At 49.1% G+C, this 23,480-nt stretch overlaps 3 protein-coding genes across 3 annotated transcripts in view; 1 reads left to right on the top strand and 2 right to left on the bottom strand.

Annotated features, from left to right (window-relative positions):
• Positions 1–1,360: 1,360 nt before the first annotated feature.
• On the bottom strand, positions 1,361–3,382 carry phax (phosphorylated adaptor for RNA export). The gene is made up of 2 exons (XM_072453325.1): positions 3,224–3,382; positions 1,361–3,141 (listed from the first exon to the last, which is right to left on the bottom strand). The coding sequence occupies exon 2, from the start codon at positions 3,124–3,126 to the stop codon at positions 1,927–1,929; it is 1,200 nt and encodes a 399-aa protein (XP_072309426.1). The 5' UTR covers positions 3,127–3,141; positions 3,224–3,382; the 3' UTR covers positions 1,361–1,926.
• Positions 3,383–3,598: 216 nt separating this feature from the next.
• On the top strand, positions 3,599–15,401 carry pmpcb (peptidase, mitochondrial processing subunit beta). Its single transcript, XM_072453328.1, has 13 exons — positions 3,599–3,720; positions 4,651–4,788; positions 5,256–5,342; positions 6,774–6,903; positions 7,783–7,981; positions 9,151–9,230; positions 9,452–9,564; positions 13,033–13,176; positions 13,268–13,428; positions 14,115–14,200; positions 14,325–14,438; positions 14,863–14,916; positions 15,283–15,401. Exons 1-13 carry the CDS (start codon positions 3,637–3,639, stop codon positions 15,345–15,347), a joined length of 1,455 nt encoding a protein of 484 aa, XP_072309429.1. The 5' UTR covers positions 3,599–3,636; the 3' UTR covers positions 15,348–15,401.
• The window catches only part of dnajc2 (DnaJ (Hsp40) homolog, subfamily C, member 2), a 20,878-nt gene continuing 12,798 nt past the window's right edge, over positions 15,401–23,480 (bottom strand). The window contains exons 10-16 of the mRNA XM_072453320.1: positions 23,057–23,145; positions 20,824–20,893; positions 20,266–20,447; positions 18,142–18,242; positions 17,922–18,032; positions 16,791–16,945; positions 15,401–15,555 (exon numbers count right to left, since the gene is read on the bottom strand). Coding sequence (XP_072309421.1) covers positions 15,487–15,555; positions 16,791–16,945; positions 17,922–18,032; positions 18,142–18,242; positions 20,266–20,447; positions 20,824–20,893; positions 23,057–23,145 — 777 coding nt within the window. The 3' untranslated portion in view covers positions 15,401–15,486. The remainder of the gene's footprint in view (positions 15,556–16,790; positions 16,946–17,921; positions 18,033–18,141; positions 18,243–20,265; positions 20,448–20,823; positions 20,894–23,056; positions 23,146–23,480) is intronic.

Below are 23,480 nucleotides of genomic sequence, written 5' to 3'. Positions count from 1 at the left end.
TAATGTCACGTTTTTTTAAATACATGAGAGCGACTTTATTTTGTTGAAACTTTGGCTGGAATGAGTGTCCCTGGTGTGACATCACTTCCTGTATGAGCGTCCGTCCCTGGTGTGATGGCATGTCCTGTCCCTGGTGTCACTTCCTGTGTGATTGTCCATGGTGTGATGTCACTTCCTGTATGAGTGTTCCTGGTGTGATGTCACTTCCTGTATGAGTGTCCCTGGTGTGATGTCACTTCCTGTATGAGTGTCCCTGGTGTGATGTCACTTCCTGTATGAGTGTCCCTGGTGTGGTGTCACTACCTGTCCCTGGTGTGATGGCATGTCCTGTCCCTGGTGTCACTTCCTGTGTGATTGTCCATGGTGTGATGTCACTTCCTGTATGAGTGTCCCTGGTGTGATGTCACTTCCTGTATGAGTGTCCCTGGTGTGATGTCACTTCCTGTATGAGTGTCCCTGGTGTGGTGTCACTTCCTGTATGAGTGTCCCTGGTGTGATGTCACTTCCTGTATGAGTGTCCCTGGTGTGATGTCACTTCCTGTATGAGTGTCCCTGGTGTGGTGTCACTGCCTGTCCCTGGTGTGATGTCACTTCCTGTATGAGTGTCCCTGGTGTGACGTCACTTCCTGTATGAGTGTCCCTGGTGTGACGTCACTTCCTGTATGCGCGTCCCTGGTGTGACGTCACTTCCTGTATGAGTGTCCCTGGTGTGACGTCACTTCCTGTATGAGTGTCCCTGGTGTGACGTCACTTCCTGTATGAGTGTCCCTGGTGTGACATCACTTCCTGTATAAGTGTCCCTGGTGTGATGTCACTTCCTGTCGCTGGTGTGACGTCACTTCCTGTATGAGTGTCGCTGGTGTGACGTCACTTCCTGTATGAGTGTCCCTGGTGTGACGTCACTTCCTGTATGAGTGTCCCTGGTGTGACGTCACTTCCTGTATGAGTGTCCCTGGTGTGACGTCACTTCCTGTCGCTGGTGTGATGTCACTTCCTGTCCCTGGTGTGACGTCACTTCCTGTATGTGTCCCTGGTGTGATGTCACTTCCTGTATGAGTGTCCCTGGTGTGATGTCACTTCCTGTCATTTTCTACAGATTTTTCAACGTTTTCTCCACAAATTCCTGCTCGATCGGTTTAAAACTATAATGTATATATATACGACAGGTATAAACAGACTCAGTGTGGAAGCTTTTATTCCGTTTTATCCTTGAAAATGAATGCGATTTTCCTAATTGACAGACAGACAGACCTTCACGTCCCACCACATTTTATTTGGATTAGTCGGGCGGGATATTCAAGTGCAATATGTTGTAAAGTCCAGACTGTCAGGAAGTCTTTGTTAAGGACATCAACAGCAGAACAATCAGAAGCACAAACAAATAAACCTACTTCCTCGGTCGGTCCGGCTCATAGAAAGACAGTTTGTCGTGTAATATAGTGGAATTAAACGTATTAGTGCGAATGGAAGATGTACTTTAGCTCACGCAGTGGGCAATATTAACAAAAATGAATATATGTGTTAAATGTTGTCCCAATAACGATATTCAGACGATATTGTTCAGATCCAACAGAAAATGTGTTCAAAAAGTGTCTTTGAACATGTCCGTCGAGGTGTAGTTGCCACACAAATGTAAAATGTCTGTCAAATTATTCAGAAAAATGCAGAACTATCGCCGTATTCCCATATTTGAAAGCTTTCAGTGCAACTTTTCTCTCAATTTAATCCGATCTTTTTGCAGCAATATTTACTCTGAACAACAATATCCACATTAAATTATCGCCTACATTTTGATATTTTGCCGACCTCTAACAATGATAGAAATAGTAATGAACATTTCAACAAAAAACACAGCATTTGGTGACATCTCAGGATGGGATCACAAACGGACTGTTCGATAGACGCGTTTGAGTGTGAAACGTCTCATCAGAAGACTTCAAGATCGGCCGCGCTGTAGACCACCGGGCTCTCCTCTGTGCCCACCGGCTTGGGCTCCTCTGCCTCTCCGTCCTCCTCCTCCTCCTCCTCCTCTTCTTCTTCTTCTGGCCCGTCCTCCAGCGACTCCAGCGCTTCGTTGGTGTCGCTGGCAAACGTCTCCCTGGACACGTCGTCGTGCTCCTGCAGATTCAGCGTCCCGATGGCCTGCTTCATCTTCTTGGCCACCAGGTGTCGCCGCCTCTTCTGCGCCGCCTTCTTGCTCTTCACCTCCTGCCGGTTCTCCTCCAGGAAGATCTTCTTGAGCTGCGATCGGCCGACGCTCGGGGCGTTCTTGAGCAGGTTCAGGTACACTCCGCCGGGCGTGCGCCGCCGGCTCCCGTCCAGGGTGTACACGCCGCCGGACTCCTCCAGCCTCGCCGTCTCGCCCAACAGTTCGATCGCCTGCCTGCACCCGAGCACGGCGACCACCCGCTCGATCAGGTCCTTCTTCGGTTCCCGAAGCCTGTGCGCGATTTCGTCCGCGATCCTCTCGGGCGGGTCGTCTTCCGTTATCTCGTACCGCCCCTGGATGTCCATCTCCGCTTTGGGCCCCAAGCGCTCCTTGATGGGACGCTTCCTCTTGGCGTCGCCGTCCCCTCTCTCCTCCGGCCCTCGGCACTTCATGTAGTCTTCCAGTTGGTCATCCAGCATGTTCACCTCGCCGTCGCCCTTGCTTTGCCTCTCCAGCTCGCGCTCCTTCTCCATCATCTTGCGCGCCAGGACATAGTTGTAGGTCTCCACGCTCCTGCTCGACGTGTCCAGCTCCGCGTCCATCCCGAACACGCACAGCTCCGCCGCCACCGCGTCCTGGCACTGCTCCTGCACCACGGAGCCCCAGATGTTATTGACCTTGCGCCCCGTGGTGGAGGCGGCGGCGGGGTGGGACGCGGGTGGCGGCGGCGGCGGCGGCGGCGGCGCGCTCGTCACTTTCTGCCTCTTCCGGCGCCACATCGCTGCCTCGTCGTCGGAGGAGTCCTGGTCGTCGCTGGAGTCCGTGGGGCCCGGGCAGCTGCGGTAACCGGCCGGAGGGGCGCGCGTGGCGGCCGGGGGTCTGCTCTGGAAAGCCCGCGCGCCGCCGCCGCCGAACGCCACGGCGGTCATCTCCGTGTCCGACCCGGAGAGCTCCCCGTCCTCCAGATTCGCCTCCATGCTTCGTTCTTTGGACTTTTGAAAGGCACAAGGAGCGACGCAAGTGTCGTTTTTTAACGCAACAGCGACATTAGCGGCGACGAATTTGGAATCAAACCGGTTCTGACGTTTGCAAAGCGCAGCGTCCGGTCCCGGATCAAAAACGCAGCTTGTTTTTCTGCTATTGGACGTGTTTGTGCTTCGTTTTCTTGCAGTATTATGAGGAGAAACTTGCGCCGCTTCTTCACAATTCAATTCGCGCGAGGATATGTCTCACTTTCTTCCTGTTCCCAAATCGACAAACCTCACAAAATAACACAACTCACGTCTCAAAAGCACACTTTACGCCCTGTCAAAAGCTCTCAAAACACTATATTTTCCCATTTGTTACCTTCGCACAGATTGTGGATGTGTCAAAATGCAGATATGTTGTTTTAAAAGCGCTAAACTAACTCGTGGCGTTTTATTTTGAAGTCGTCTTCCCGGTTGTCGGCGAAAACGGCGCATGCGTGTTTCGGGAGTGACCCAAACATGGCGGCGTGCTGGAGGAGTCTGGTGTCCGCGGGCAGGACCGCGTTTAAAAGACATTTACTGGACAAAAACCGTTTACACCGGGTAAGCCGCGAGTCCTACGTGATCTGACACTAAACAGTTCTGTACAGAGTGAATAACACGGCCGCAGGAGGCTGATTGTGTGATGTTTTCTGTCCAATTCTGCTGTAAAGTTACATCATTTATCATTGCCAACGTTATTATGGTAATAAAAGATTGTGTAGAAATGAAACGGTTCGGTTTTATGTCTATGTAATTGCCAAATTTAGTTAAGAAACACTCTAAATATAACTAATGACGGTTGGTGTGTAAAGACATTGAGCCATTTCATCATGACGAGCACTTTTCCAGCTGAACACATTAGTTACATCATTTATACGAGTACAAACGCTGCCTCGTGTACTTCATGTTGACGTTATAAGTATGCATCAAAGTCAGACGTGTGCCAAACGTTTACTTGAGTAACTTTGTCAAGAAATTGTACTTGGAGTAACACAATACTTTTACCTGTAACAGAAGAAACGGTGTCTTACCAGAGTCAAAGTATAGTTTGTGTAGTAAAAGTGGTACAAACGTTATGTCGACAGTAATACATCATTTGAACATTTGTGTATCTTGCTCCTTCTTCAGATATGATGTAGTTTTTGAAAATATCAGAGTTTGTGATTCATCCAGTCACATAATAAACTTCAAATATCTTTGATTACACATACTTCTACTCTTACTTGAGTCATTTCTTGGCCCATACTTTGTCCCGAGTGATATTATTATGAAGTAACATTACTCTTACTTCAGTATAATGTTTTGCTTCTCTACCACTCCTCAAAGTACCAATATACAGTGAGGAAAGTACAAATTTGAACATCCTGCACAAACTGGGAACAAACGGGCTAAATGTTTAGTCAAATAAATAAAATTACATTAAAAAAAAAAATACATCAAATAAATTCTGACACGACTGCTCTGAATGTTTCTGGTGCTTTTCCCTCACAGCTCGCAGCGAGTGGGCACAGGCCGCTGGCGGTGCAGGCGGCGCAGCACGTGGCTCTGAACGTCCCTGAAACCACGGTGACCACGTTAGAGAACGGCCTGCAGGTGGCGTCTGAGGACTCTGGACTCTCCACCTGCACCGTGAGTCCAAACGCCCCGAACACCACCTGACGACGCCCCCGAACACCCGACGCCCGGACACCCCAAACACGATGTAGCATACCTTTGGCACAACGTATTAAAATGAATATGTTCATGCCTTAATGTCAAAGCAAAAGCTCAACCGAGACAAAACAGAGACTAAATTTGGACTGAATAAAAACTCGCCTTTTTCAACGTTTTCATCTTAGTTATTGCACATTTCTGTCAGAGAGAAGAGTGCGATTTACTCTGTGGTTTAAAGATGACTTAACGTTGCACCAGAATTTAACTAGAACTAAACTAGGACAAACTAACTAAATATGTTTAGGCATTTTGACATAATAGATGACATCATTACTGTACATAGTGTTGCGCCGAGGCCAAAAGGAGCGACAACAGAAATGTGACTTGTAATTTGAGAACTTAAAATGTAATAAATAAACGTGATAAACGTTCTTTTACTTCAGGTCGGCCTCTGGATCGATGCTGGAAGTCGATATGAGAATCAGAGGAATAATGGAACGGCACATTTCCTGGAGCACATGGCGTTCAAGGTGAGAAGAGGAGCGTCTGTGTACGTCCCGTGTTCGTCTATACGTCCTGTGTGCGTCTATGTCCCGTGTACGTCCCGTGTGCGTCTGTACGTCCCGTGTGCGTCTGTGTACGTCCCGTGTACGTCTGTGTAAGCCCCGTGTGCGTCTGTACGTCCCGTGTGCGTCTGTGTACGTCCCGTGTACGTCTGTGTAAGCCCCGTGTGCGTCTGTACGTCCCGTGTGCGTCTGTGTAAGCCCCGTGTGCGTCTGTACGTCCCGTGTGCGTCTGTGTACGTTCCGTGTGCGTCTGTGTAAGCCCCGTGTGCGTCTGTACGTCCCGTGTACGTCTGTGTACGTCCCGTATACGTCTGTGTAGGTCCCGTGTGCGTCTGTGTACGTCCCGTGTGCGTCTGTGTACGTCCCGTGTGCGTCCCGTGTACATCCCGTGTACATCCCGTGTACATCCCGTGTGCGTCTGTGTACGTCCCGTATACGTCTGTGTACGTCCCGTGTGCGTCTGTGTACGTCCCGTGTGCGTCTGTACGTCCCGTGTACATCTGTGTACGTCCCGTGTGCGTCTGTGTACGTCCCGTGTGCGTCTGTGTACGTCCCGTGTGCGTCTGTACGTCCCGTGTACATCTGTGTACGTCCCGTGTGCGTCTGTGTACGTCTGTGTACGTCCCGTATACGTCTGTGTAGGTCCCGTGTGCGTCTGTGTACGTCCCGTGTGCGTCCCGTGTACATCCCGTGTACATCCCGTGTGCGTCTGTGTACGTCCCGTATACGTCTGTGTAGGTCCCGTGTGCGTCTGTGTACGTCCCGTGTGCGTCTGTACGTCCCGTGTACATCTGTGTACGTCCCGTGTGCGTCTGTGTACGTCCCGTGTGCGTCTGTACGTCCCGTGTACATCTGTGTACGTCCCGTGTGCGTCCCGTGTACATCCCGTGTACATCCCGTGTGCGTCTGTGTACGTCCCGTATACGTCTGTGTAGGTCCCGTGTGCGTCTGTGTACGTCCCGTGTGCGTCTGTGTACGTCCCGTGTGCGTCTGTACGTCCCGTGTACATCTGTGTACGTCCCGTGTGCGTCTGTGTACGTCCCGTGTGCGTCTGTACGTCCCGTGTACATCTGTGTACGTCCCGTGTGCGTCTGTACGTCCCGTGTACATCTGTGTACGTCCCGTGTGCGTCCCGTGTACATCCCGTGTACATCCCGTGTGCGTCTGTGTACGTCCCGTATACGTCTGTGTAGGTCCCGTGTGCGTCTGTGTACGTCCCGTGTACATCTGTGTACGTCCCGTGTGCGTCTGTGTACGTCCCGTGTACATCTGTGTACGTCCCGTGTGCGTCTGTGTACGTCCCGTGTGCGTCTGTACGTCCCGTGTACATCTGTGTACGTCCCGTGTGCGTCCCGTGTACATCCCGTGTACATCCCGTGTGCGTCTGTGCTGCAGGGCACGAGGAAGCGCTCTCAGCTGGACCTGGAGCTGGAGATCGAGAACATGGGAGCTCATTTAAACGCTTACACCTCCAGAGAGCAGACTGTGTACTACGCCAAGGCCTTCTCCAAAGACCTGCCCAGAGGTGAGTGCGGGGGCGGGGCTTGTGTTTGAGGCGTGTTCATGTGGTCCTTTGTATTTCTGCTGCATTCATCCAATCACAAGACAAACTACCCCAGAGTGCGTCCAAAATACAGAATAAATTCAGCTGTTGGAATGTTTTCTCAGTTATCACATTGGATTTTAGACGAACTAGTGACGAACGAGTTGAGGCGTCGCAGTGTGTTTTTAAACCACCAGATGGCGCTATAGAAGCACCAACGCCACGTCACAGCAGATGAAACGAAAGATCTCAGTGTGAAACGTTTAACTGAAACTTTTGCAACTAATCATCATTTAGTTAATCAATTAAACAAGCATTTATTCGTTTGAATCATCGTTTGGATTGAAAAATACCCCAAAATCTAAGATTTAGACTAAATTTGACCCTTTGAAGTGAGAGAGTATTTACAGACAAAAAACACTCATTGTAAGTCAGGATGTCATGGTTATTAGGTTAATCGATAATCGTGATTATTCAGCTCACAATATAATCATAAGAACCAAAAATTAATAATCGTAAACGTCATTTTTGAAGTGAAATTATTTTTTTAGTTCAGTATATATAGTCCAGAAAATAGACCTAAATGTAAAGTACTATTTATTTTATTGTACTTTATCAAACTGTTTTTGTCATATTTAACTTTATTTTGTCGGTCACATCGTTAAAACATCGTTAAATCGTGGTGTTTATTCTCACAATAATTGTAACTCTAAAATGTGATATCGACACACGTCTAACTGTAAGTTTCCTGTGTCATTTTGAAGTGGTCGGCGTGATAAAAGCTCTTCTGCTCGAGCGTGTTCAGGCGTCTGTAAAGTCTTTCACACGTGTAACATCTGTGGACTTCATCCCGTGTCGTAGCCGTGGAGATCCTGGCCGACATCATCCAGAACAGCACGCTCGGGGAGGCGGAGATCGAGCGGGAGAGGGGCGTCATCCTCCGGGAGATGCAGGAAGTGGAAACCAACCTGCAGGAAGTGGTGTTCGACTACCTGCACGCCACGGCCTACCAGGCCACGGCCCTGGGACGCACCATCCTGGGGCCCACGGAGAACATCAAGTGAGCGCCGCGTCCGCTGACCGCACGCACCGGTCAAGACGTTTGACGGGGAAGAGCTAAGGTGGTCCTGGGTTGGTCCTCGTCCTGCGGTGGTCTTTGGGTGGTCCTGTGGTGGTCCTGGGGTGGGCTTGGGGTTGACCTGGTCCTGGGGTGGTCCTGTCCTGGTCCTGTGGTGGTCCTTGGGCGGTGCTGGGGTGGTCCTGGGCCTGGTCCTGGGGTGGGGTTGGGGTTGTCCTTGTCCTGGGGTGGTCCTGTCCTGGTCCTGTGGTGGTCCTGGGGCGGTGCTGGGGTGGTCCTGGGCCTGGTCCTGGGGTGGGCTTGGGGTTGTCCTGGTCCTGTCCTGGTCCTGTGGTGGTGCTGGGCGGTCCTGGGGTGGTCCTGCTCCTGTGTTGGTCCTGGGGTGGTCCTGGTCCTTGGGTGGTCCTGGCCATGTGTTGGTGCTGGGGTGGTCCTGGGGTGGTCCTGGTCCTTGGGTGGTCCTGGCCATGTGTTGGTGCTGGGGTGGTCCTGGTCCTGTGGTGATCCTGGAGTGGTCCTGGAGAGGTCCTGTGGTGATCCTGGAGTGGTCCTGGAGAGGTCCTGGAGTGGTCCTGGGGTGGTCCTGTCCTGGTCCTGTGGTGATTCTTGGGCGGTGCTGGGGTGGTCCTGGGCCTGGTCCTTGGGTGGTCCTGGGGTGGGCTTGGGGTTGTCCTGGTCCTGGGGTGGTCCTGTCCTGGTCCTGTGGTAGTCCTGGGGCAGTGCTGGGCGGGTGCTGGGGTGGTCCTGGGGCGGTCCTGGGATGGTCCTGGTCCTGTGGTGATCCTGGAGTGGTCATGGGGTGGTCCTGAACCAGGACTAAACCAGGACTGAACTAGGTCTGAACCAGGACTAAACCAGTGCTAACTCAGAATTAAACCAGTAAACAAGATTGTTTTGTTTTAATATTAGGAAGATAAGTCGTGGGCCAGATAAAACTGCTTGTAGGGCCTGATTTGGCCCCCAGGCCTGATGTTTTCTTGTGGTTCATTTAACGGTCCGTTCACGTTCAGTTTGATTCTCGACATTTACAAACACATTCCTGATGTAATATCGTGACATTATCGTCCACTCGTGATTAAACTAATAACTATGTCTTCAGAGTCAGATCTCTGTGTCAGACGTATGCTCAGGTCCGTGTTCTTCTCGTGCAGGACCATAAACCGTGGAGACCTGGTGGAGTACATCACCACTCACTACAAAGGGCCCAGGATCGTGCTGGCGGCGGCTGGAGGTTTGAATATGTCTAAACTCTGTGTTTATGAGCGATAATATGTGGGGATTTTAACGCAAACCTGGACGCTGGACTTGATTAAAAGAATCGTATCCGAGTCGGACTTTAGCGCCAACATAACTCTGCTTTGGCGCTGGGTCTTTTTAGCACTTCTTTCGCTGCTGTAGTCGAGCGATTTCTCAGACGCACATGTAAATCATACCGTTTCACGTGGGTTTCAGGAGTGTCTCACGGTGAACTGATCGATTTGGCCAAATATCACTTTGGGAAACTCCCGGGTCGTTACGTGGGCGAGGCTCCAGCTCTGCCGCCGTGTCACTTCACGGGCAGCGAGGTATGCACTTCAACACGAGTAACACGTACACTTTATGCACTTCAACACGAGTAACACGTACACTTTATGCACTTCAGCACGAGTAACACGTACACTTTATGCACTTCAACACGAGTAACACGTACACTTTATGCACTTCAACACGAGTAACACGTACACTTTATGCACTTCAACACGAGTAACACGTACACTTTATGCACTTCAACACGAGTAACACGTACACTTTATGCACTTCAGCACGAGTAACACGTACACTTTATGCACTTCAACACGAGTAACACGTACACTTTATGCACTTCAACACGAGTAACACGTACACTTTATGCACTTCAACACGAGTAACACGTACACTTTATGCACTTCAGCACGAGTAACACGTACACTTTATGCACTTCAGCACGAGTAACACGTACACTTTATGCACTTCAACACGAGTAACACGTACACTTTATGCACTTCAACACGAGTAACACGTACACTTTATGCACTTCAACACGAGTAACACGTACACTTTATGCACTTCAGCACGAGTAACACGTACACTTTATGCACTTCAACACGAGTAACACGTACACTTTATGCACTTCAACACGAGTAACACGTACACTTTATGCACTTCAACACGAGTGACACGTACACTTTATGCACTTCAACACGAGTAACACGTACACTTTATGCACTTCAACACGAGTGACACGTACACTTTATGCACTTCAGCACGAGTAACACGTACACTTTATGCACTTCAACACGAGTAACACGTACACTTTATGCACTTCAACACGAGTAACACGTACACTTTATGCACTTCAACACGAGTAACACGTACACTTTATGCACTTCAGCACGAGTAACACGTACACTTTATGCACTTCAGCACGAGTAACACGTACACTTTATGCACTTCAACACGAGTAACACGTACACTTTATGCACTTCAACACGAGTAACACGTACACTTTATGCACTTCAACACGAGTAACACGTACACTTTATGCACTTCAGCACGAGTAACACGTACACTTTATGCACTTCAACACGAGTAACACGTACACTTTATGCACTTCAACACGAGTAACACGTACACTTTATGCACTTCAACACGAGTAACACGTACAATTTATGCACTTCAACACGAGTAACACGTACACTTTATGCACTTCAGCACGAGTAACACGTACACTTTATGCACTTCAACACGAGTAACACGTACACTTTATGCACTTCAACACGAGTAACACGTACACTTTATGCACTTCAACACGAGTAACACGTACACTTTATGCACTTCAGCACGAGTAACACGTACACTTTATGCACTTCAGCACGAGTAACACGTACACTTTATGCACTTCAACACGAGTAACACGTACACTTTATGCACTTCAACACGAGTAACACGTACACTTTATGCACTTCAACACGAGTAACACGTACACTTTATGCACTTCAGCACGAGTAACACGTACACTTTATGCACTTCAGCACGAGTAACACGTACACTTTATGCACTTCAACACGAGTAACACGTACACTTTATGCACTTCAACACGAGTAACACGTACACTTTATGCACTTCAACACGAGTAACACGTACACTTTATGCACTTCAACACGAGTAACACGTACACTTTATGCACTTCAGCACGAGTAACACGTACACTTTATGCACTTCAACACGAGTAACACGTACACTTTATGCACTTCAACACGAGTAACACGTACACTTTATGCACTTCAACACGAGTAACACGTACACTTTATGCACTTCAGCACGAGTAACACGTACACTTTATGCACTTCAGCACGAGTAACACGTACACTTTATGCACTTCAACACGAGTAACACGTACACTTTATGCACTTCAACACGAGTAACACGTACACTTTATGCACTTCAACACGAGTAACACGTACACTTTATGCACTTCAGCACGAGTAACACGTACACTTTATGCACTTCAACACGAGTAACACGTACACTTTATGCACTTCAACACGAGTAACACGTACACTTTATGCACTTCAACACGAGTAACACGTACACTTTATGCACTTCAACACGAGTAACACGTACACTTTATGCACTTCAACACGAGTAACACGTACACTTTATGCACTTCAGCACGAGTAACACGTACACTTTATGCACTTCAGCACGAGTAACACGTACACTTTATGCACTTCAACACGAGTAACACGTACACTTTATGCACTTCAGCACGAGTAACACGTACACTTTATGCACTTCAGCACGAGTAACACGTACACTTTATGCACTTCAACACGAGTAACACGTACACTTTATGCACTTCAGCACGAGTAACACGTACACTTTATGCACTTCAGCACGAGTAACACGTACACTTTATGCACTTCAGCACGAGTAACACGTACACTTTATGCACTTCAGCACGAGTAACACGTACACTTTATGCACTTCAGCACGAGTAACACGTACACTTTATGCACTTCAGCACGAGTAACACGTACACTTTATGCACTTCAACACGAGTAACACGTACACTTTATGCACTTCAACACGAGTAACACGTACACTTTATGCACTTCAACACGAGTAACACGTACACTTTATGCACTTCAACACGAGTAACACGTACACTTTATGCACTTCAGCACGAGTAACACGTACACTTTATGCACTTCAGCACGAGTAACACGTACACTTTATGCACTTCAACACGAGTAACACGTACACTTTATGCACTTCAGCACGAGTAACACGTACACTTTATGCACTTCAACACGAGTAACACGTACACTTTATGCACTTCAACACACAAGAGAAATACGTACTCTGTCATTCAGTGCTTTCAGCGCTGCCCTCTGGTGGTCAAGAGGAATGAAATAGAACTATTATAAACTGTGCTGTTCTCTTTTCCCGCTCTTCTCTTCCTGTTCCTCTGCTCTTCTCCCGCTCTTCTCCCGCTCTTCTCCCGCTCTTCCTCTGCTCTTCTCCCGCTCTTCTCCCGCTCTTCCTCTGCTCTTCTCCCGCTCTTCTCCCGCTCTTCCTCTGCTCTTCTCCCGCTCTTCCCCGCTCTTCTTCCGCTCTTCTCCCGCTCTTCCTCTGCTCTTCTCCCGCTCTTCTCCCGCTCTTCTCCCGCTCTTCTCCCGCTCTTCCTCTGCTCTTCTCCCGCTCTTCTCCCGCTCTTCCTCTGCTCTTCTCCCGCTCTTCTCCCGCTCTTCCTCTGCTCTTCTCCCGCTCTTCTCCCGCTCTTCCTCTGCTCTTCTCCCGCTCTTCTTCTGCTCTTCTCCCGCTCTTCTTCTGCTCTTCTCCCGCTCTTCCTCTGCTCTTCTCCCGCTCTTCTCCCGCTCTTCTTCTGCTCTTCCTCTGCTCTTCTCCCGCTCTTCTTCTGCTCTTCCTCTGCTCTTCTTCTGCTCTTCTCCCGCTCTTCTCCCGCTCTTCTTCTGCTCTTCTCCCGCTCTTCTTCTGCTCTTCCGGCTCAGATCCGAGTGCGTGATGATAAGATGCCGCTGGCTCACATCGCTCTGGCTGTGGAGGCTGTGGGCTGGTCTCATCCCGACACGATCCCTCTGATGGTCGCCAACACACTCATCGGGAACTGGGACCGGTCCTTTGGAGGAGGAGTGGTCAGTGTTTACCTTACAATAAGACTCTGGTGCTGGTCCTAGCTCGCATGAAGCTCCTCTGTGTTTTTAAAGCCCGCTGGTCTCTCCTCAGAACCTGTCGAGTAAGCTGGCTCAGATGGCCTGCCAGGGAAACCTGTGCCACAGCTTCCAGTCCTTCAACACGTGCTACACCGACACCGGCCTCTGGGGGCTGTACATGGTGTGTGAGCCGGGCACCGTGGCAGACATGATGCACTACACACAGATGGAGTGGTGAGCGCGCTGTCCACTCTGTGTCCACTCTGTGTCCACTCTGTGTCCACTCTGTGTCCACTCTCCTTTATGTTTGTTTGTTTGTACGTTTGTACTTTACACTTTATTTTATTTTACTTTGTTTAATGTTTTTAATCGAAATAAGATTTGTTTTTCTCCATAATTTGCTCCCACTTGTGATAGACGTTCATGGCTGGAGAATATGGAGGATTTAGACTTAATTAAATGCATAAATAAATGAAAAATAATAATAAACAATTAAATACATGCAGTAATATATTAAAAGTTTATTATGAATAAATTAATAATAATGGAAACTGTTTAACATGAATTTCCCTCACAGGCCCTCACAGGCCCTCACAGGCCCTCACAGACCCTCACAGGCCCTCACAGGTCCTCACAGGCCCTCACAGACCCTCACAGGCCCTCACAGGTCCTCACAGGCCCTCACAGGCCCTCACAGACCCTCACAGGCCCTCACAGGCCCTCACAGGCCCTCACAGACCCTCACAGGCCCTCACAGGCCCTCACAGGCCCTCACAGACCCTCACAGGCCCTCACAGGCCCTCACAGGCCCTCACAGGCTGAAGAAAGGTTCAGTGTAAAACTTCCGTCTGGACTGGACCTTCAGTAGAACCATGTGCACACGGCCAAAGTGAAAGTATTGTCTTAACCTGCTCCTCCAGGATGTCCCTGTGCACCAGTGTGACCGAAGCTGAAGTGACCAGAGCCAAGAACCTGCTGAAGACCAACATGCTGCTGCATCTGGACGGTCAGAGCTGAGCCCTGACCCCACACCACACATCAAACTGAGCTCTCAGTTTAAACCCTGCTCTATATTATACTTATATTACAATTATATTATATTTCTCTGACATTTCTCTTCTGGTGTTCAGGCTCGACTCCGATCTGTGAAGACATTGGTCGACAGATGTTGTGCTACAGCCGCAGAATCCCCCTGCACGAGCTGGAGGCCCGGATCGATGTGAGTCTGAGCCTCTGCACCCTCACACACTCCTCCTCTGCGCCCTCACACTCCTCCTCTGCACCCTCACATCCTCCTCTGCACTTAAAGCAGAACTAAGTAACATTTGACCTCAGTGAACAGTCTGATGGTTACATATGAACATGAGGTAAACACAGGGCCATAAATATTAAGACAGCAGCACAGTTCTGATCTTTTTGGCTGGTTTACCACAAGGGTACGTTTTAGGCCCTGCACTGTTCTGAAAGTCTGCAGTTAAAGCACATCTTCGTTTCATCCGTCGTGAAAAGGGCTTTTTGTGTCAATATTTATGGCTCGGACTGTATTCTCACGCCCTTCATCGCCCCCTGGTGTCTCTAAGCGGAAAACCAGCCATGTGACATTTTCCCACCATCGACCTGAAGATGACGACCTGGTTTTATATTTATTTAATCAACGATTTTCTCTTTAAGACGTTTGTACAAAATACATCTACAACAAAGCGCCGGCCATCGCAGCCGTCGGTGAGATCATTTTATTATATGCAAATTAGGGCCGTCAACATTTAGTCGATTATTTTAAGGCAAGAATGGTGAATAGGTAAACTAAACTTTATAAAAACTTGAAATACATTTTACGTTTAGAATACATCAAAAATGGACAAAACAAAAATTGAAACCCAGTGTCAACAAAATGAAGCTTTAGGGGGATTCTGGATTTAGTTTGTGTAAAATCTGGCTGAAAATGTGCCTAAAATTCTGGTTAATTTTTTAGACTTGAGTAAAATAAGGCAGAAATCTGTAAAGCTTTGAGGAAAATGTCCCAGAGAAATCTATGAAGTGGATTCAAAAAAGGACAAAGTTGTTCCTTGTTGTTCCTTGTTGTTCCAGGGCCCATCGAGCAGCTCCCCGACTACAGCCAGGTCCGCAGTGGATTGTTTTGGATGAGAAGTTAAACGTGTGGATAATATTCAAATGTACAGTAATAAAACATTTAAAAGACGCAGTTGTTTTGTCCTCCTTTTAATGTTTTCTTATAAAATAAAGACAATAACAATGTTAAAATAACAAGGTACTATTTTCCGCAGCGTCGTGTCATTTTTTAATCTTCCCAGAAACGTTTTCTTGAGCCGCTTTCTTCGCTTGAACCATTTCCACCAGAACCTGCAGAACAAGACATGAAGACGAATCACATTTTAATCTGGACACAATCTCAATAAGCACCGAGTTCAACACCTGAATCACGGGGACACTTTTGGGCTCACACTAGGGCTGGGTAAAAAAAAAAAAAATCGATGTAATTAAAATTTTGCAATATGGATACATAGGGCATGAGATCGATTTTTCCCTGTGGAGCGTTTATGTCCACTTGTCAAGCGTGCAAGACGCAGGTAAAAGTGAGCTCAGCGAGCCGTCCCAACTCAAGTCTGACGCCTGGAACCATTTCAGACTTAAAACAAAGTGGTTTGCAAAATCTGTGAAGCGGAGGTCAGTTATTGTAGAAATACTACAAATCTCAGAAACCACTTGACCAGGTATCACACTACGCTAAAGTTAGCTTCCGACAACAAGCCGTCCGGGGCAAAACAAATGAAACTGAGGGAATCACTAACATGACCAGCCAATTCTCATCGGGTCATAAAGATAACAGAGGCCATCGCAACTTTTGCCTGCAAAGATTTACGCCCGTACTTCTGACGAGCCACACCGCTAATAATATGGCCGTGGCGCGGTCAAATGGCCCAACAGTTTCAGGAACAGCGGCACTGCGCTGTCATATAGCCTCATGGCTAACCCTAACCTTAACTCAGCATGGTCTAAAACGGCGCTAAAACGCGGTCAAATAGTGCAGCAGTTTCAGGCACCGCGGCACAAAATAACATGGCAGTTTCGGCCGCGCGCCGCGGCTCTGTAGACACTCCCTAATAATATAGCTAATATGTTGTGGGGGGCTGATCAGCAAAGAGCCAGCAGTCGTGAGGACAACGCTACAGATAATGGTTGGTGCAGATGCTGCAGCTGATGCAGGTCTCACTGAACTGAGCCTCAAACAGATCCAAAAACTACTTTATGTTTCAAAATTGCACTTTTGAGACTGGAGACAGTTTTGTTACAGCTGAAGTTTAAACTGTCCAATTTACAAGTTTGCACTTAAAACCTGTTTATGGTGAAAAGAAAAAAATAAAGTACATTTGTATTTTGTAACACAGTTGAGCCATTTTCATTATTTAAAAGCAGATTGTATTGAATCGAATTGTGATTAATCGATTCAGGACGTTATGAATCGAAATCGAATCAATTTAGGAAATTAGCCATGGTACCCAGCCCTAGCTCACACACAGGTTTGCGGGGACATTTTGGGGCTCACAAACACAGGTTTGCGGGGACACTGGTCTCACCTTGTACCTCTTCATACAGTCCTTCTTGCTGCGTCCCGGCACAGCAGCAGCGATCTTCTCCCAGCGCTCAGTCGTACTCGCGGGATACGTCTTCAGCGCCTGCTCCAGAAGCTTCTGCTCCTCCGTCGTCCAAGGAGCCGGATTATTCTCTGTGGCTGAAGAAAAGAAACGCCGGTCACTAATTACTAAAAATTAACCTATTGAATTCCAATAACTCATATTTGTAAATGTTCTCACAATGAACAAAGAGAGAACATGCAACTTTACAGACTCTTAAAGGTTGAATGGACGATTTTTTTTTTATCATATTTCCTCGTGGCGTGGATAAATCATTTGTCCTGCCACGTATCAATCATAAAACACACCTATCGCTCACCTGCAGCCGCGTCAGGCTCGTCCCTACGTTTCCGCGTGCCTAAGCGCATGGATCTATCATAATATAGTTCCCTCAGTGTACGGGGCAAAATGAAGAGAGAAAGACAGTTCGAGCTGACGCAGAAGAGACGAAAATCTACGGGAGACGAGAGATGTGATGCGCTCCGTTGCGCTAATAAACAAACGCACGTGTGTGTTGTATCAGTCCACACGGGGGAGTGACGTGCGCACGGGGGAGTGGCATGCGCACGGGGGAGTGGCATGCGCACGGGGGAGTGGCATGCGCACGGGGGAGTGGCATGCGCACGGGGGAGTGGCAAGAGCACGGGGGAGTGGCATGCGCACGGGGGAGTGGCATGCGCACGGGGGAGTGGCATGCGCACGGGGGAGTGGCATGAGCACGGGGGAGTGGCATGCGCACGGGGGAGTGGCATGCGCACGGGGGAGTGGCATGCGCACGGGGGAGTGGCATGCGCACGGGGGAGTGGCAAGAGCACGGGGGAGTGGCAAGAGCACGGGGGAGTGGCATGCGCACGGGGGAGTGGCATGAGCACGGGGGAGTGGCATGCGCACGGGGGAGTGGCATGCGCACGGGGGAGTGGCATGCGCACGGGGGAGTGGCATGCGCACGGGGGAGTGGCATGCGCACGGGGGAGTGGCAAGAGCACTTCCGCCTGCGTTTCTCAAATCACTGAAAAATCGTCCATTGCGCCTTTAAGTCAGAAAAGTTTGGGAATTCATGGCTAAAAATCATACTTTCAAATCTCTCGGAGGGCGTGGCATTGTCGATGGTGGGCGGGACAAACGTGTGCTCCTTCTTAAACTTCTCAAAAGCTTTTTTGTTGATCTCATCTTTCTGGTTTGGATCTGTACAAAGATTAAAAACAGCACAAAAGAACATGAAAACCCATTTAAATGTTTGAACAGACTTTGCTCCGTAAAATAATCCACATTAAAGTGTGAATGGCGCTCTGACCGAGTCTCTGCAGGTTCTTGGCTTTGTTGATGACGTCTTTGGCCGTTCTCTTGATGCCGCTGGTCGAGTGGATGTTCATGTAGTTGGCGATGACCTCCCACCTGCAAAAGAAAGACCTTTTAATCCCAAACACGTGAGAAAGAAAGTTTACAGGTGAAAGAGCAGGGGTGCCCAATACGCCGACGGCGGAGGCAGCGAGGGGGTCGACGGCGGAGGCAGCGAGGGGGTCGACGGCGGAGGCAGCGAGGGGGTCGACGGCGGAGGCAGCGAGGGGGTCGACGGCGGAGGCAGCGAGGGGGTCGACGGCGGAGGCAGCGAGGGGGTCGACGGCGGAGGCAGCGAGGGGGTCGACGGCGGAGGCAGCGAGGGGGTCGATGGCGGAGGCAGCGAGGGGGTCGATGGCGGAGGCAGCGAGGGGGTCGATGGCGGAGGCGGCGAGGGGGTCGATGGCGGAGGCAGCGGGGGGGCGGCAGGGGGGTCGATGGCGGAGGCAGCGGGGGGTCGATGGCGGAGGCAGCAGGGGGGGTCGATGGCGGAGGCAGCGGGGGGGTCGATGGCGGAGGCAGCAGGGGGGGGGGGGTCGATGGCAGAGGCAGCGGGGGGCAGCAGGGGGGTCGATGGCGGAGGCAGCAGGGGGGGGTCGATGGCGGAGGCAGCGGGGGGGTCGATGGCGGAGGCAGCGAGGGGGTCGACGGCGGAGGCAGCGAGGGGGTCGACGGCGGAGGCAGCGAGGGGGTCGACGGCGGAGGCAGCGAGGGGGTCGACGGCGGAGGCAGCGAGGGGGTCGATGGCGGAGGCAGCGAGGGGGTCGATGGCGGAGGCAGCGGGGGGGTCGATGGCGGAGGCAGCGGGGGGGCGGCAGGGGGGTCGATGGCGGAGGCAGCGGGGGGTCGATGGCGGAGGCAGCAGGGGGGGTCGATGGCGGAGGCAGCGGGGGGGTCGATGGCGGAGGCAGCGGGGGGGTCGATGGCGGAGGCAGCAGGGGGGGGGGGTCGATGGCAGAGGCAGCGGGGGGCAGCAGGGGGGTCGATGGCGGAGGCAGCAGGGGGGGTCGATGGCGGAGGCAGCGGGGGGGTCGATGACGGGGGCAGGTCAGCGTGAGAGGTTTTATCTTAGGCAAAGCAAGGGGCCCCAGCCCAACCGTGCAGCTCACAAAGTGGAGCCACGGAACTCACAAACTCAGGAGGAGAGGAAGAGAGAAGAGGAGACAGGTAGTTCCAGAGCGTAATCTTAGCTATAAATGCTTTTGAGGTCTTCACATCTGTTTGTTGTTGGCGTGAGGAAAGTGACTTTCTCAACGTTTCAAGCCCCTCCCCCCCGAGCGTTACCATGGAGAGCTCACTAATAAATGATATAATGCTTAAAAGAGCTACAATGAGGGCCCAATAAGATACTTCTATATTATTTAATCCATTTGTGGCCATTTTATTTTTAAATTAAGACGCTGTATTAAAGAGTAGGAAAGTTAATTGTTATTAAAAATGTAATGTGGCAGTGACAGCATGAAGCCAAATACATGACACATCAATAACACACTTTGCTTGGGGGGCGGAGTTTATACGCTCACCGTGTTTATAGTGGCGGTGGAGAGTCGGCGGCGCTAAGTTTTTTCTTCTTCCTAGGGGATGGGCTTATCAGAAAATAATTGAAAAGCTGCTAAAGCCTAATTATGGATAAACAAAAATAAAAACCTGTTTGATACTGACAAAAATACTAAAATATACAGTATTTTAGATCTTCGGGCTTTGTCCAATATAAAGCAGCCAGCCAGCATGAGCCACCCCATGAGAGGACGGACGGACCCCCGAGAGGACGGACGGACCCCCTGAGAGGACGGACCCCCTGAGAGGACGGACCCCCTGAGAGGACGGACCCCTAAGAGGTTCATGTGTGGGACAGAAACACCATTTGCTGTCCTACACTTCTCCATGTGCCAGTTTGCTGAATGTCCCGTCCTAATATGACCGCGATATGTGCCAGGTTTTATTCGACAGCTTCATGAGGGCCTCTGCGGCACGTATCGGGGCCCGGACGTACCACACAAAGCTGTATTATGAAGGGGCGGAGTCACTAAATAAAGGCGTGGCTCTAGGGTAAAGGTCTAGAAGGTTCTGGAGGCTTCACCTGGCGTTGGTTCCGGCTGGAAACAGGTTGACGGCTTTAATGAGCAGCTGCAGGTCGTCCTCTCTCCAGCCTTTCCCTCCGGAGCCGCCTCCCGCTGAGGCCTGCTCTGAGGCCCGAGCCGCCTGCTGCGCCTGGACCTCGGCCTCGCGCTCCCGCTGCAGGCGCAAGTTCACCTGCTCCACCTGCCACGCACCAACACTGAAGGTCATTTTAAAAGGACACGCAGACCCGAAAACCTCACGAGAGTTAAAGAAAGTCAGAAATAAATTAAAAAAAAGAAAATTGAAAAAATATATAATTAAACATATTTTGATCATCTTTATCTGGACAACAAAGACTCTAAACCGTTCCTAAAATACTTTTATCACAAAGACAGGAGCCATTTGAAATCAAAATGCAAATACAAGAAAATTATTTCAGATTTGTAAATATTATTTTTCAGATTAAAATTTATTTGGTTGATTAAGTCTTTTAAAAAGTCTCAATAAAAAGTCGACCACAAAAATCATCTTAATTTGCAGCTTTATTTAAACGATCGGCTCCAAAAACGTTCAGTACCTGTTTCTCCACAGCAACTTTCCCCTCGTCTTTGGAGCCGGACGCCAGGGCTTCATTCAGCGACTGTAAACTGTGACAAAGAGGCTTCATTCAGCGACTGTAAACTGTGACAAAGAGGCTTCATTCAGCGACTGTAAACTGTGACAAAGAGGCTTCATTCAGCGACTGTAAACTGTGACAAAGAGGCTTCATTCAGCGACTGTAAACTGTGACAAAGAGGCTTCATTCAGCGACTGTAAACTGTGACAAAGAGGCTTCATTCAGCGACTGTAAACTGTGACAAAGAGGCTTCATTCAGCGACTGTAAACTGTGACAAAGAGGCTTCATTCAGCGACTGTAAACTGTGACAAAGAGGCTTCATTCAGCGACTGTAAACTGTGACAAAGAGGCTTCATTCAGCGACTGTAAACTGTGACAAAGAGGCTTCATTCAGTGACTGTAAACTGTGACAAAGAGGCTTCATTCAGCGACTGTAAACTGTGACAAAGAGGCTTCATTCAGCGACTGTAAACTGTGACAAAGAGGCTTCATTCAGCGACTGTAAACTGTGACAAAGAGGCTTCATTCAGTGACTGTAAACTGTGACAAAGAGGCTTCATTCAGCGACTGTAAACTGTGACAAAGAGGCTTCATTCAGCGACTGTAAACTGTGACAAAGAGGCTTCATTCAGCGACTGTAAACTGTGACAAAGAGGCTTCATTCAGCGACTGTAAACTGTGACAAAGAGGCTTCATTCAGTGACTGTAAACTGTGACAAAGAGGCTTCATTCAGTGACTGTAAACTGTGACAAAGAGGCTTCATTCAGCGACTGTAAACTGTGACAAAGAGGCTTCATTCAGCGACTGTAAACTGTGACAAAGAGGCTTCATTCAGCGACTGTAAACTGTGACAAAGAGGCTTCATTCAGCGACTGTAAACTGTGACAAAGAGGCTTCATTCAGCGACTGTAAACTGTGACAAAGAGGCTTCATTCAGCGACTGTAAACTGTGACAAAGAGGCTTCATTCAGCGACTGTAAACTGTGACAAAGAGGCTTCATTCAGCGACTGTAAACTGTGACAAAGAGGCTTCATTCAGCGACTGTAAACTGTGACAAAGAGGCTTCATTCAGCGACTGTAAACTGTGACAAAGAGGCTTCATTCAGCGACTGTAAACTGTGACAAAGAGGCTTCATTCAGCGACTGTAAACTGTGACAAAGAGGCTTCATTCAGCGACTGTAAACTGTGACAAAGAGGCTTCATTCAGCGACTGTAAACTGTGACAAAGAGGCTTCATTCAGCGACTGTAAACTGTGACAAAGAGGCTTCATTCAGCGACTGTAAACTGTGACAAAGAGGCTTCATTCAGCGACTGTAAACTGTGACAAAGAGGCTTCATTCAGCGACTGTAAACTGTGACAAAGAGGCTTCATTCAGTGACTGTAAACTGTGACAAAGAGGCTTCATTCAGTGACTGTAAACTGTGACAAAGAGGCTTCATTCAGTGACTGTAAACTGTGACAAAGAGGCTTCATTCAGTGACTGTAAACTGTGACAAAGAGGCTTCATTCAGCGACTGTAAACTGTGACAAAGAGGCTTCATTCAGCGACTGTAAACTGTGACAAAGAGGCTTCATTCAGCGACTGTAAACTGTGACAAAGAGGCTTCATTCAGTGACTGTAAACTGTGACAAAGAGGCTTCATTCAGTGACTGTAAACTGTGACAAAGAGGCTTCATTCAGTGACTGTAAACTGTGACAAAGAGGCTTCATTCAGCGACTGTAAACTGTGACAAAGAGGCTTCATTCAGCGACTGTAAACTGTGACAAAGAGGCTTCATTCAGCGACTGTAAACTGTGACAAAGAGGCTTCATTCAGCGACTGTAAACTGTGACAAAGAGGCTTCATTCAGCGACTGTAAACTGTGACAAAGAGGCTTCATTCAGCGACTGTAAACTGTGACAAAGAGGCTTCATTCAGCGACTGTAAACTGTGACAAAGAGGCTTCATTCAGCGACTGTAACCTGTGACAAAGAGGCTTCATTCAGTGACTGTAAACTGTGACAAAGAGGCTTCATTCAGCGACTGTAACCTGTGACAAAGAGGCTTCATTCAGCGACTGTAAACTGTGACAAACACTTTATTAGTTTATGTACATCAGGTCTATACTTTCTCTACACGTTCAGACTCTTCAAACATCCGGTCATTCTGGACGCGCGACACTGCGCTTGCTGCGCGTTGGCGTTTACCTGGTGAGCTCGAGTCGGTCGCACAGCTTCTCCACCTCCTCCATCATTTTAACGCCGTCCGCCTCGTTTTCGGCGAAGTAATTCCAGGTCTGAACACGAGACAAATAAAGAATAGAATTAGAAAATAAGGGCGTGGCAGCCAGAGAAAAGAAGGGATGAAGCAGATCAGATCCACAACGTATACAAGGTGTATTTTGCCCAGTGTCGAGTTAAATAAAGGGTCCGAGTGTGAGTGTGAGAGAGTGAGTGTGTGAGTGAGTGTGTGTGTGAGAGAGAGTGTGTGAGTGAGTGAGTGAGTGAGTGAGTGAGTGAGTGTGAGTGAGTGTGTAAGAGAGTGAGTGAGTGTGTGTGTGTGTGTGTGAGAGTGAGTGAGTGAGTGAGTGAGAGTGAGTGAGTGAGAGAGTGAGTGAGTGTGAGTGTGTGT

This window comes from Eucyclogobius newberryi, unplaced genomic scaffold (genome assembly GCF_026437365.1).
Source record: "Eucyclogobius newberryi isolate DKJ021-1_F unplaced genomic scaffold, fEucNew1.0.hap1 SCAF_2, whole genome shotgun sequence".
Taxonomy (NCBI): Eukaryota; Metazoa; Chordata; class Actinopteri; order Gobiiformes; family Gobiidae; genus Eucyclogobius; species Eucyclogobius newberryi.
The sequence above is the reverse complement of the archived record's forward strand: the minus strand, read 5'-3'. Positions and strand labels throughout refer to the sequence as shown.

What these genes read in the sequence shown, in the direction of transcription:
- phax (XM_072453325.1), bottom strand. Translation starts at nt 3,126, where the DNA reads ATGGAGGCGAATCTGGAGGACGGGGAGCTCTCCGGGTCGGACACGGAG.
- pmpcb (XM_072453328.1), top strand. Translation starts at nt 3,637, where the DNA reads ATGGCGGCGTGCTGGAGGAGTCTGGTGTCCGCGGGCAGGACCGCGTTT. An exon ending in ACAAAAACCGTTTACACCGG is followed by an intron (nt 3,721 to 4,650) that starts GTAAGCCGCGAG and finishes TTTCCCTCACAG; the next exon opens with CTCGCAGCGAGTGGGCACAG. An exon ending in GCCGGCCATCGCAGCCGTCG is followed by an intron (nt 14,917 to 15,282) that starts GTGAGATCATTT and finishes TTGTTGTTCCAG; the next exon opens with GGCCCATCGAGCAGCTCCCC.